Here is a 14,261-nt window from a genome sequence, read left to right as displayed (position 1 = left end):
TGTTTCCTTCATAAGTGGTTCTGCACACTAGGTCGTCGACTATCAGAGAGAGACTCGCTGATCCCTGTGTCCTCACCACACCAGACTCACGGCCTGGAATACAGTGTCTGATTCCAAACGGAATGAAGGAATCGGTGATGGGATGGGGATGGAAGGGTAGGTGAATGAGGGGGTGGCTGGAACACATTACATAGGATGGATGGAGGGATGGGGTTGACAGATGGATTGAGAAGTGATGTCTGGGTAGAGACGGCAAGATGGGGGAACAAATGGCTAAGTGAGATGGGTGGGTGAGCATGCGAGCAGCTGGTGGGTAGATGGAGTGATGACTAGATAGGAAAGACTAAGTGAAGGGGAAGATTGGTGGCTGGGTGAACAGATGGACAGTAGCCTGTGCCACGGCTGCCTTTGGATTGAGGCAGGGAGGTGTTTGCAAAGCTCTCATCCCATGTTTTCACCTCTCCTTCTGCTCTTAAACCATACAGATGTGGGGAATGGGAGGAAGGACCTGGACGAGAGGAGCAGGGGACAGGTAGGCCTTCATTCCAGTTATGCCAAGCACTCATTTTGTAAGTCCTAGACTCCAAGCAACCCAAGACTGGAGACACTTTCCTCTCCCTAGCTGTTGTCCCCAGTCTCACCCTCAGAAGATGCTTTAGAGAAAGGACTGACTGTATCAGCAGAGCTTTGACTGTCCTCGTGCTGGACACCAGAGTTTGGAAAGCTGCTGACTTCAATTCCCAGGCTGCCCCTCTCCAGAGCAGGCTTGCATACTGGTTCCCTGAGACCCAGATGCGAGTCATGTTACGTTATCCTCACCAAGTCCAGAGTTCTCAAGAGCAGGCGAATTCCTGACACAGAGTTGGCATAGGAAAAAAAAAAAGGCTTGTGGTTAAATCAGATGGATCATGAGTCTTACACATGACTGACTGTCCTCTGGGGAAAAGTGGAATATATCAGAAAATTACAATAAATCTTGATCTAGGACACTGAGTTTGAATCCCAGCTCTGCCACTTCCCAACCATGTGGCCTTGCCCAAGTGCTTGTACTTCTCTGAACCTCATTTCCAAATCCTGGGAAATCAGGATAATAGCTGATACCATTCAACTATTTCCTGAGGTTGCGACGATCATACTGGGAATCAGCTTCTAAGCTGATCCTTTAGAAAACCCCTCACCATGACAGCCTCAATAGCCAAGACCCAAAGTTGAACATCCATCCCACCTGCTCCCCAGAGGGCAGAGCAGGCCAGTGGGGAGGGGACCAGCAGGCTGCAGGAGGTGAGCCTGCCCCACTTTCAGGCCTCTGTAACCAGGGGTGTGCATAATCAACCTGACCTCAATCTTTCTCCATGAATTATGGAAAGAGAGCACTCTGAAAATGAGGCATGTGCAAAAGTTCCACCAGGCGCCCTGCCCTCCCCTTACTTCATCCTTCCCCAACTTAATAAGGACCATGGTTTATTAGCTCTTCTCCTCTAGCTCCTCTTGTTCTGGGCCCACACATGTGAGACTAAAAATACCCACGGCTCCTATTAGAGGCTCTGCCCCCAGGGAAAGGCAAGGCTGGAGACCGCGCTGAGACTGAAAACTGGCTCCCTTGTGCCCCCTGGGATCCAGGCCACTGGGCCTGTCCTGCTTGGGGCAGATGGCCAACAGCCTCCTCCCAACAGTCCCCAGGGGTCTCCAGTAATAATCAAAGGGCTGTTCTGACTTTACATGTGTTTTTGTTCAGATACTCCAAAGCCGTTTTCTGGGTGCCTCCCTGCCACCCCATCAGACAGCCTCCCACCAGCAGCTGTGCCGGCTCTTCCCCAGGGACACATATCACTGGGAACACAGTCTGGGCCCCAGTAGTGGGGGGCCCAAGTTCCAACATGCTGCTGGGAAAGACACCTGTGCCTTTTCTGCTAAAAGGCACTGAAGGAGAAGTGTGGGAGGCTTGGTGTGAGCACTGGCTCGTCTAGAAGCCAGCAGTGGTGCACTGGGGAAATCATACGAGCAGATTTCTTTCTCCTCTGCTTCTTTGTCAGTAAAACGGCAAAAAGGAGTCAGCCCAGCCTTGAGTTAGAGCGAGGATGACATGAGTTCATAGAAGTAAAATGCAGAATTCTGCATGGAAGAAGGCGACTCGGGTGGACGAACTTTGAAGCTGGAAGTAGGTGTGAGGTCGCCTCGCTTCCATCAGAGAGAGAAGCGGCTCGAGGAACACGCAGGGGGCATTTCAATAGCTCGGCAATAAACACTTGGTGAAGCTGCAGAGGTAATCTCTCCATGGGCTTTCATGTGCCACTGGATACCTCTCTTGGCATGGCCTGAGATATTTTGGAAGTGGTGGTGAGAGACAAATTGATTTTCATCATATCCATCCACAGGAAAAGGCCAAGAACGCCAGCGAGTATGAAGACTACAAAATTTAAACTACCTGGAACTTGGATGTGGTTCTTCCCACAGGCGCACGTCATTATAGGCAAGAAGAGGGGGCTGGAATGAGCCACACACGGAAAAATAGGGACAGGCGATGAGGGTGCCGTGGACAGAAATACTGACCCAGGGAATGGCTGACGGGCCACTGGGGAGAGACAGACGGGAAGGTTTGAGGATGGAAACAGAAATGTCACAGTTCTGGCTCCCGAGTGGGGTGGGGTGGGGGCGGCTGCGTGGGACTGCGCAGCGCCGTGGGAACCCAACTCGCCCCAGATCCGCGCTCCAGATGGTTCGGTCATCAGCGGGGGAGGGGCCGTTAGTGTTGCTTGTCCTCGTTTAACCTCCTCCTCCATCCCCTGAAGGTCTGAGGAAAGCACAGAAGATCAAACTACAGTCTCTGGACGGCTGGTACCCTCCAGGCTAAAGGGAGAAGGCTTGCCGGCTGGGAGCACTCATTCTGCCCCATCTGATACAAACATTTATTGAGCACCTTCTGTGTGCAAGACACATAGGAGGGACTCAGGAATGAGGAAGACTATGACCCTGCCCTCAGAGGCCATGACTTCACCAGACTTTGGTAGTTTGGAAGAGTATTCTTTTTTTTTCAAACTAATATTTAAATGCTTGTGCCATTTGAGTAGGAAAAAAGGAACTAAGAATACAAACCACATGAGGTTTAATGATTTAACAGCCATACACACACATACATTTATATAAAAAATATTGTTCTAAAAAAAAATATTGTTCTTCCCCAGTGGTAATTTAAAGATGAAAATTAGTTACCACGCATAGATTATATCATGGCAAAGGTTCACTCGATGACAGTATTCACCTCTTGTGGCAGTCTACAGCAAGGTGAACACACACAGCCAGTGACATTGTAAACAGGCATGATTGCTCTGGAAAGTGATTGGACAATATATCTATCTCAAGCCTTAAAATAGTCATAACCTTTGACTCAGTAATTCCACTACCTAGAATCTACTCTAAAGAAATAATCAGAAATATAGTCGAAGGTGTAAGGTATAAGCACAAAGATATTTATCAACATCTTATTTATGAAAGTCGAAGATGCAAAGCAAACTAGAAGTTCAACAACAAGAAAATAGAAAAGTAGATTATGGCACATAGGGATAGTGGGTAATGAAGCAGCCTTTTAAATTGGGTTTTTGAATACTTTTTAGTAAATTATTCATTACGTGTGAATAATATGTATTTTTTGGTATTGAGACCAAAAAAATCATGAGGCCAAACTTTATGTGATGTGATCCCAGTTTTATTTTTTATATAAGTATACACACACATTCTGGAGGAGGGCATGGCAATCCACTCTAGTATTCTTGCCTGGAGAATCTCATGAACAGAGGAGCCTGGCGGGCTACAGTCCGTGGGGTTGCAAAGAGTCGGGCACGACTGAAGCAACTTAACAAACACACAAGCACACACACACATTATATGAGTATGTGTATATATGGGTATACACATGCATTTGTTGTATATGTTATAATAATTAAATGTTGTAGTCTAAAGAAATGCTAAATAACAAAATGTTTAAAAGTGATTATCCCTAGATGATAGAATTGGGTGGTTTTATTTTCTTCTTTATATAGTGCTGGCATTTCCTAAATTTTTAATAATGAGCAAGAGTTTAGAGAGCCCCTTGGACTGCAAGGAGATCCAACCAGTCCATCCTAAAGGAAATCAGTCCTGAATATTCATTGGAAGGACTGATGCTGAAGCTGAAACTCCAATACTTTGGCCACCTAATACAAAAGAACTGACTCATTTGAAAAAACTTTGATGCTGGGAAAGATTGAAGGCAGGAGGAGAAGGGGACAACAGAGGATTAGATGGTTGGTTGGCATCATCGACTCAATGGATATGAGTTTGGGTAAACTCCGGGAGCTGGTGATGGACAGGGAGGCCTGGCGTGCTGCAGTCCATGGGGTCACAGAGTCAGACACGACTGAGAAACTGAACTGAACTGAACTGAAGAGTTTAGAAGGATGGCTTGTTTCACTGACACCCCCATGGGGCTCTGCAGGGGAGGAGGCCCCGCTCACCTGCAGTAGTCACATGTATGTGGGGAGTGAGCTGGAGTGGAGGCCCCTCGTGCCTCCACCAGCGTCTGGCCCCTGCTAGTGCTCCCACTCTGAGCCCAGGCGCACCTTACCTGGGCACTCAGCACCACACTCCCAGATACTGCTTTCCTCCCACAGCCCAAGGGCGGGACTCAGTGATCTTCTCATAGTGTCATCCCCTTACCTAGCACCCTCTCCAGGCATCCACTACCCATTAGGCCCACCCCCTCCTGTTCTCTTGTCCCTGCTGACATTGGTCCTCATGGCTCAGCTGGGCAGCAGGAGCCTCACCTAGCACAGGTCTCCCCTTTCTGATCCCTTCTGCTCTTGGGCTCCCCTCTGACCCCTCTTCCCTGTACCACAGCATCAACCAGACCGTCCTGGTTTCACTTCCAGAAAGGTGTCATTTCTTTCGCCTCCAGCCCTTCCCTCATCCTCTACCCATCCCCGCCAGGCTGCTCCTCAGCCTGGAAAGTCCTCGCCCTTCTTCTGGGGCTCTGCCTACTCATTCACCCCCAAGAACTGTGTTCTGAGGTCAGCTTCACCTCATAGCGTTCCTGGACCCTCTTCTCTAGGAGGACTGGTACCCCCTCCTTGTATGCTTACTGTTTCACTTAATCATAATGGCATTTCACATAGTAGGTCTCAAGAACAAGATGCTGCCTGCGCTGGGCAGCATCCCCATGGCAAACCCAGCAGAAATGTGAAGTCTTCTTTACAGGTTAACTATCCTCGCCACGGCATACCTCAACAACTCTGCAGATGGCCTACCTCTGCCTCCCTCTCCATCCTTCACTGCTCCTGGAGGCTGCAGAATGCTCCCAACCACCAACTTTTATCTACTGCCAGTGCCGCCAGTTCTCCCCTAAGATGCCACAGGGCCTAAGAAATCTATCCCCAAAGGCCCAACTCGGGGCTTGAGCTCAGAGAATTTTTCCAAGAGCCTCAACAGATGTCTTGGGCCCCTGGCTCAAGGTGTTTTTGTCAAGACAGTTGAAAGCATCTCCCCTGCAGGCTGAGGACCCTGCACTTCCCCTTTCTAGGATGGTAGGCAGTCTTAACTCATAGACATGTGATGGTCACAGGGGTGGGGGTTGTTTCAGCACATGAGCTTTGGAGTCATATAGGGTAGGGTGTCAAGGGTTAGGGCATCACTGCTATGTATGAGACATTGCGGGACCCTGTATAGGGGTCCTTTGGTCTCTAAGCCTCAGTTTTCTCATCCATAACATGGATATGATACAGAGGCACTTACCACTGGATTCACAGAGCGTTCACAGAGTACAGGGGGTGGGAAGGAAGGAGAGTTGTGTCGAACCACACTCTGCTGCACAGATCTGATGTCAGTTCTGCAAAAAATGGATTCTGTGGCTCACTGAGTTTCTCTGCAATGGCAGAATAGCAACCGAACAGTGACACTGGAGGGAAGGCAACTTTCTGCTCCATGAGAGGGTCAAAGAAGCCTCCAATTTCTCCTGTTCCTCCCCTTCCCAACTGTGGAAACACATCCACAAGAACCTCCTCAGACCAGGAACCAGACTGGAGTCTGACCAGAAAGCAGGCAGCTGCTGTAGGTTTAATTAAGCTATTGCTAAGCATTTCATTTCACTTAATCCCAGCAACACCCTCACCCATTTGACAGATGAGGAAAACTGAAGATCAGAGAGGTTAAGTATGTTGCCCAAGGTCACCTTGCTAGGAGGTAGTATGGAAACATACATTTTCCTGACATAACTGCTCCAGTGGGAATTGACAGCTTTTCTAAATTTGATGAGCATGGGACCAGAGCTGGGGAAATCTTCCAAGTTCTGTTAACCATCGGAATGGACACAAAGAGAAGCATCAGAGAGCTGGCATTCTTTAGGAGCTCCAGGACCTAGGGTGACCAGGAAGGCCTCCTGGTGGAGGTGAAGGCTGGTGTCAGGCCTTGAAGGATGGCGAGACCGTACTTGCCAGGGAGGTCCAAAGAGGTCTTCCAGGAAGAAGTGAAAGCGAAAATAAACACTTAGAAGCAGAAACGAACCAAGCCAGGCTGGTCAGGACTCCTGGAGAAACTCACACCTGCTGTAGAAAAAGTTTCTGGGAAAGATGTCTTATCCCCCATGTAATGGTTTGCCCTTCTCCAGGGAAGAGAGAGTGTTAAGAGGCGGGGACCTGGTCTCCGCTCTTCACTGAGTCATCCCACTCTCTGTGTGCCCCTTCTCCACTGTACCAATAGAGAAAAGCATGTTGTGTCTACAGATTGCTTGCTAAGAGCCTTTCAAGGGTTGGCTTGCCTATTAGGTCTCTATAGAAAAGGGGAAGACTTGCCTCTTGGAATACCTAGAGAGGTAAGAGTTAGGTGGTCCCTGGGGAACTATTATTTCTGAGGAAAAACAATATTATGAGTTGGAGCACATTCTCTTCTGGCAAGAGCAAGCCTCCTCCCATCCACCATCCCCCATCATCTTGCAAAATCAGCTCAAGGCTCAGAACCATTCAACTAATGAAGTCCCCCTTCAAGAAAGGGGTGAAAGCAGTGTAGGTGACAACTGGACGTGTCTGGGTATTAAACATGACAAGGATAAAGGCAAAATGCAGTCATTTGACTGCTCTTTGACTTTTGGAATCCTGAAATTTCCAACTCATTGTGATTCAAATAATTAAAGTTCTGACCTAGAATGGAGATATCCCCTGGCTTGTCAGATCCTAAGACAAGGGTGTAGACTAATTAGTTGGGTGAAAATACAGAGGTCCTTGAATCCCATGTTGTTCAAGATGGTGGCAGGATGGAGGGGCTAGAATGTGGAGCAAAGCCAGGAAGCAGACAAGCCAGATGTGCTTGGGGAGCAGTGACATGGTCGTGGCTGCAGCATGTATGGGTTGGCAGGAGAAGAGGAAGGCACGGGTCTGCAGAAGGAGGTTGGACCAGCTTATCAATCACAGGCTGTGTCTGTTCTTTGTTCCTCTGGTTGTGGGACCAACTGGAGGGGGATTTTAAGCATAGAGGTAGACCCTCTGACTGATAACTTATGGCCTCGGTCTTCACTCCTGCTTTCCCTTCTCCTTTCAAGATACATCCAAATGCCCTCATCCACACCATCTTCCCTTTGATGTCTCCCTCTTGGCCCAAAACTAATGAGGCTCTAGATAGAGGTGTGGGTCACCAGAGACCAAGGATAGGGGAAGGGTGGGGTGAGGAAGACACCCCACCTCACCTCTTCTTTCTGCTCCTGATCCTGGAAGGAAGTAGTTCTGTGGGCCTCAGAAAGCCAGCTGCTGGACTGGGGGCTGTGGGTGGGAGCCTCTGCAGAGTGGGTCCAGGGTTTGGGCAGCATCAAGACCCAGGAGCTGCAGCATCTCCCAAAGCAGTCAAGGCAATGCAGCCTCTATTTTTACGGGTTTGTGCCAGTGTTTTCACTGCATTTTTGTTTCCCAAGAAACATACGTCAATGTCTAGAAGTGTTCTGGGTGTCACAAGTGGGATGTGGGTGCTCCTGGCATGTAGTAGGTAAATCTCAGGGATGCTGCCAAATACCCTATAATGCACAGGACATCCCCCTACAGCAAAGAGTTCTCTTGCCCCAAATGTGCATCAAACCATGGGGGAGAAGTCCTATCCCAAAAAATCTATTCTCAGGTAACGTAGAGAATCAGGGAGCCCCACACCATCTTCCTGGAGCTCAGATGGCCACTCCCCCCACCCACCTCCGGGTGATCACCCCCTTCTATAAAGGCAAGTTATGGTGGAAGGCAAGTCACTGTGAGTGAGTTCCTAAAGGTGACACTCCCAGCAGGCAAGTGAGTGTGGGAATGAGAATGCAATGTCTGGTGAGGGGGCTTCAGCTCCCTGCCCTCCCCAGCCAGCCTCATTCAGGTGCTGTCCAGGAGCTTCTGCTGGGATCTGCACCCTCAAAGGACTTAGCCCCAAGGATGGAGTGATGCTGAATAAACCATAGTTCTTACTTCCCTGGTCATCTGACTCAGCCAGCCTCCCAGCCGTGTCTGTGTGTGTATGTGTGTGTGTGTGTGTGTGTATGAACGTGCACACATACAGACAGGACAGGGAAGGACAGGGTTCCCTGTATAAGGAAACTGCCTTGGAAATCACCACCTTTACTGGTTCCATGCTGAGCCCTCTCAAGCCTCCAATCAGTACTGCTGGAAGCCAGTGACTGCTCCTTTCATTGGCTGCCCAGTGGGCAAGGGGGGCGACAGTAATGCAACGAGGTGACGGCATTGTGAGCCACAGTCAACAAGGAAAGAGTTTCTGCGTCTGAGGTTCAGCTGTGTGACCCCAGCTCTGTTGCTGACTTGCCACTTCACCTGTGCCTTTCCTCATCCTTAGAATGAGGGAAGAATGACAGCTACCACTTGAAGACCACTTATGATGCATTAGCCACTTCACCCACACGACATTGTCACAGCAGCCTGGTGAGGGTCTGAATTATGCCCATGGCACAGGTGACCAAATGCAGGAGAAGTGGCTTTTCCAAGGGAACAGGGGCAGCAAGTGTAGAACCCAGGCCTGTGCCGTAGGGTCCGCCTCCAAGAGGTGGGGGAGCTTCCAGGGGCCATGGTGCAAGGTGGGGTCACTCAACTCCACAGCAAAGAGGGTCCCAGAGCAAAGGCCTCTAGCTGCATGGTATTTCTTAATGGTGGAAAGTCAAGTCAGGGTCTGGCCCCAGGCGGGTAGGCCCACAGTGCCAAAGGCTACCAAGCAGATGCGCTGTAAACACTTCTGAGTCCCAGAGCCAAAGCCCGGCGGTGCTACTGGCTGGGCAGGACCCGACTCTCTAAAAATAGACGGGCCTTCAGGTCCAGCTCCCTGACCGCGGCCCAAGCAGGCTGCTCCCTGCACCCAGCCTCCTCCTCTCCCCCTCCCCTCTGCCAACAGGGCTAGAGCCAGGCTTCTAGAAGATACAGAGATGTTAAGACTTTCACTTCAGGCCAGAGAGGACGGTTAGGCTTATGTCCAGTGGGCAAGTTCCACGTTCTTGTGGGGCCATAATGGGGCAGGGGTCCTGACCTCAACATCCTACACATCTCGCTCTAACGGAGGGAGCTGTCGACCTCCAAGCCCACTCTGGGAAAGAGTGGCGCCAAGGGCAAAACTCGGCCAATTTCGCCGTATCTTGCAATGGAATCTGAAGCCCCCCTTGCCGTTTCTCTTTTACTGCACTGACTCCCGGTTGACAGCACTGTGCGGTTTCTGTATTTGTTGCGGCTTTCTGAGGTCTTCTGCGGACTATCTCGGGGAGGCCCCAGGGATTGCGGGATGGGGCAGTGGCCGGCAGGCCGGGCCGGGAGGCAAGGGGCGCGGGGAGGGAGGCTCCGGAGCGCGGACGGCCCGGGATTTCCTTTCAAAGGTGACTTCGAGCCGCTTCATAAGGGTAGCGCCCTCCCGGGCGGGCCCTAATGGCGAGTTTGGCAGAGTCAGCGAAACGCAGCGCCGCGGCCGGGCGGCGGGGAGCGCCCTCTCCCGCGCCCTCGCGGTCTCCCGCGCAGGGCAGCGGCGCGCACGGGCCATTTGCAGCACAGGCAGGCTCGCGAGCAGCCGCCGCGCACCGGCCGGAGCGGGGGGCACCATGGACCTGAAGAAGGACAGCAACGCCGTGTCCATCGACATGCTGCTGATCGTGCACTCGGAGAAGCGGCGCGCCGCTCAGGGCGCGCACTCTGACCGGCCGGCGGACCCGGGCGCGCCGCCGCAGCGCAGAGGAGGTAAACCGCGCTCGGGCCGGCCCCGGCCCCCGGTCCCTCGACCTCCTCGCCCCAGGGCTTGCCCGCCGGGGGGCGCCCCAGGCGCCCCCGGAACGAGGTCAGCGAGGCCGAACTGCTCCCCAAAGCTGGCTGCGCCTCAGCGCTGCGGCTCTGGCGTCCTGTGGCAACGCGTAGCCCCGTGATTGCCCCGGGTTGACTCCCCGTGCATGCCTGCGGTGCTTCCGTCACCCCGGGAGCCAGTTTCCTCTTGGTCACTCTTTGAAGGGTGCAGGTCAGGTTGGAAGATGCCCTGGAGGAAAAGGACCAGAGCCTCAGGCCTGAATCCTGCGTGCCCGAGGCCTGCTCCCCACGGGCCACATTGCAGGGCACAGGGGACCCCGGGGAATTCGTATACTGAGTCAGAAACTTTGAGATGGGGCCCTCCCTTGGTGTCCTTGCACAAATCATGGCCTCACTTCATTAGCCCTCTCCCAGCTTCCAACAGTATAAGGCGTGCAAGGTGTGAAAGGCACACAAGCTGGGGTGGCTGCTCTCCCCACTTTGGCTTAGCTATGATTCTAATTGTCCTGCAGACTTTCCAGGGAAGGAGACACGGGTAAAGTGACTGTTCCCAGAGTGGTTGTGGAAAGCAGAACCCTGGCCCTTGTACTCTCCAGAGAACAGGAAACAATGTGAGAAGAGTGGGGAAGGATATTATTAGAGGTTAAATCGGCCCCTGAGACATATGGGAGCCCCCAGTCCCTGTCTCTGAGGAAGCCCTCAGGAGCTCTTGAGGAGCCTGGTGTGCAGTGCACTAGACGGACTGTGCCCTGGCTCTTTGGGAGTGAAGTTTCACAGCCCTCAAGGTAAAACTTCTGCCTCCCATCTCCCTTCCAGCTCCAGTGCTCCTCGAAGTCTGTCCCCAACTCTTCTGTCCCCACAGCCCCTGTGTGCATTGAATACGTGCCTTCCACCCACCCTGTGGTAGCAGTGGGGCCATGGATAGCTCTGCTCCCCAACCCCCACCCCAGGCCACGCAGGCTGCAGCTGCCCCTTAGCTCCTGGTGATGTCCAAGGGAGGCAGGCAGGGGTGAGAAAAGAGATGGTGGAGAGCCGAGAATGTTGACAGGCACCCAGTCTCCAGAGGGATTTGAGGCCTAGCAATTGTTTGGGTTCGTTGGTTCTGGTGTTCTCAGAGCTGCCCCTGGGAGAAGGGGACACGGCCTACCTAGGGTATTTGTACTGAGGAAATTGACAGAGGCCGCCGGGCCTTCCTTGATAGAAATGTGGCTGCCCACTACTGCACGGACTGTGGTCCAGAGGGCCAGAGGCCTCCCACAAGGCACAGCTCCAGGTCAGCCCATGAGTCCCCACCTCCCTCTCCTGCTCTGATCACATTTCTCCAAAAGGTTCTGACACTAGAAAGAGGGTGGAGAACATAGAGAAGGCCCTGAGACACCAGCGATGCGGACTGCTCAGTGAAGCGTCCAACACCGGGCACAAACCCTACGTGACGCCAGACCAGTGCACTTCACACTCGTGATCACGACTCAGAGAAAGAAGACCCCTGCTTCCTGAGCCCTCTCTGCTGATGTGTTGCTCCAAATATTTTCCTGATGGAAGTTTCTTCCAAACATTATAGAAGCAGAGAGACCGTGTCATTTATTGACAATCAGACAGTTGTGAGCTGGAGCAGAGGGAGAGCACATGGTCTCCAAGGCCCGCTGGACAGCAGTGATGTCCAGGAGATCCCTAGCTAAGCCAGCACATGGGCCCGCTCCTCGGGACAAGCCAAGGAGGAGAAATGCTGAACAAGACCAGCTTGTTCCAAGGCCTCCTGCTGGTGCACAAAAATCCAAAACACACCCCTCCCCCTCTTCCAAGTGTGTCCTGTCCTCTGGTCTGCTCCCGCTCCAGGGCCTGCCAGGCAGGGAATCCTCCCGGCTCTACAAAGGAGGGTCTGTGCTCTGTGTCAAGAGAGCGAAGCTTGGTTACTTTCACGGGCAGAGGACCGACTGAGGGTGTGAGCAGGTGGCTTTCTGCTGTGTCCTTGTGGCAGAAAAGATTAAGAGGGATAAGGAGGCACGGAGTGTGTGCACCAGGTATTGGGCTGCAAGGTGGCAGAGGTGCCTTTTCCTTTTCTGCAGGGCCCTAGCATTTTCCTAGCCATTTCCTTAGAGCCATGCTTCTCCAAAACACTCCTGAAAGCCCTCAACTCTTGTTGCATATTCTCCATAGAGGAGGTAGCCTAAAGCTGCCTGTACCAGGTCTGAAAAATCTTCGATACCTCAGGATTTCTCCCCAGAATCGATGGGACATGTGCTTTCCACTTCCTGGGTGTCAGTGAGGGTTCTGAGTGGTAGGTCCCAGATGCTGACTATGGAGGGCTCTGCAGAAGAGAAGGGTGTCAAGAAAGGATTGGGGGCTCTGAGAGTGGTGGAAAGGGCTGGAGATTCATATTGGAGGCTGAGCTTCCAGGAACCTGGCCATAGGCTGCAGAGCAGGACTGGCCTGGTGAGGAGGCCTCCGCTGCCACCAAGGAGCCCTCGATGCTCCTTCCACGCCAGCAACTTGATTTTATTGCAGCTGCTTGCACTGCCAGAATATATGACAGTTCTGTGCCAGGAACTTGACCTTGTGGCCACCACTTCCAGCCGCCGCCAGAAAGAGAGAGAGAGAACCACGTCCATTCCCTTCCCTACTGCCTCACCAGGTCCCGAGATAGAGTGAGACACAGGTACATCTCAGCGGATGCCTCGGCCACTCAGGGTCCTTGCTCTAGCTGCAAGTGGCTGGGAGAGCAGGCAACCGTCACTCTCAGTTCCCATAAAGATCTATCACTTTCCATCTTTGCCCACTCCCCACCCTACCTTAGGACTCTCAAAGTGGAAGAAGGTTCACCACACACAGTAATAGGCAGGCAAAATGAACGTCTTCTAGCAGATGAGGAAGCTGGCAGATGTCTTCACAATAATGCTTCCATGCTTATGCAGTGGAAACGTGGGCATGACAAAGAGGCATCTCCATTGTGAAAATTCTCCCTGAATGATCCTGATAAGCAACCACCACCCCTGAAAACTACCATGGTAATATTTTCTTTAATGTTTTAAATGTAGAGGGTTGCATTCATTCCTCTGAGCTCTTCTCGTTTGTGGGCAGCCTCTCTCAGATCCCTAAAGAGCCACATTCCACCTTTAGCTCAGATCCATTCACAACTGGTGCACTTGGTCTGAGTCTCCTTCCACAGAGGGCCTCATGCTGGTCTTTGTCACTTCACAGGACTTCAAGGTGTCGGGAATGGAATCCGGAGATGGCAGAAACTAGAAGGAAATGACCTATGTGGTAAATTCTCTCATCTTCATTTTATTTTCTTTCCAATCTCTTGAATTCAACACATTGAAAAATGTCTATGAATGTTGGGTTTCACTTGTTTGATGACTGGCCTAGATGTCTAACCACTCAGACAGTGACTGCTTGTGTGACTCAGCCAGGCCTCTGGGGCCACCATGACCCTGGAAGGTTCCCCTTGGCATCAGGTCCCCCAGTTTCCTGGAGGCTGCTGAGGGGGCAATGCTATCAACTTGAGCACCCACTTGTTCACTGGCTGAGCTATAAAGAAAACCTTGGCATCATTTGGGATAGTGGATTTGGGTGTGTCCCCAGGGGAGGGGCTTCCCAGGTTATGCAGGGCATCCATCTTTTAAAAATATTTCTAAACAGAGAAGACAGTGGCCTGCCTTGGGTGGTGTTACTCAAGGCCTGGGAAGATGCCCGTCCAGGGTTCTTTGGCTCCTGGCCTGGAACCCAGAATACAATAAGATCTGAGAGAAATCCCAGCTTCCAAAGCCACTTCTGTATGGTGCCAGGCGTCAGTCACCCTGCAAGCCCAGGATTTCTCTGGCAGTGCCATGCATGGACCATTCCACTGGGCCTTATTCTGGCCCTTCTGGATTCATAAGCCCAGCCTCCATGGACAAATACTATGGAACTGCACTGGGAGCATGTGAGGATTCTAGCAAGAATAAGACCTCCACTCCCAGAGCCCCAGTAGGGGACTTGGTCAGACCCCGG

At 52.0% G+C, this 14,261-nt stretch overlaps 1 protein-coding gene across 2 annotated transcripts in view; it reads left to right on the top strand.

The window, feature by feature from the left end:
- The first annotated feature begins 10,039 nt into the window (after positions 1 to 10,039).
- The window catches only part of KY (kyphoscoliosis peptidase), a 54,457-nt gene continuing 50,235 nt past the window's right edge, over positions 10,040 to 14,261 (top strand). For both annotated transcript variants that reach the window (XM_040233066.1, XM_040233057.1), the window contains exons 1-2: positions 10,040 to 10,211; positions 13,470 to 13,532. In XM_040233066.1, coding sequence (XP_040089000.1) covers positions 10,076 to 10,211; positions 13,470 to 13,532 — 199 coding nt within the window. In that variant the 5' untranslated portion in view covers positions 10,040 to 10,075. The remainder of the gene's footprint in view (positions 10,212 to 13,469; positions 13,533 to 14,261) is intronic.

The sequence above is a fragment of the Oryx dammah genome, unplaced genomic scaffold (genome assembly GCF_014754425.2).
Source record: "Oryx dammah isolate SB20612 unplaced genomic scaffold, SCBI_Odam_1.1 HiC_scaffold_2, whole genome shotgun sequence".
NCBI lineage: Eukaryota > Metazoa > Chordata > Mammalia > Artiodactyla > Bovidae > Oryx > Oryx dammah.
The sequence above is the reverse complement of the archived record's forward strand: the minus strand, read 5'-3'. Positions and strand labels throughout refer to the sequence as shown.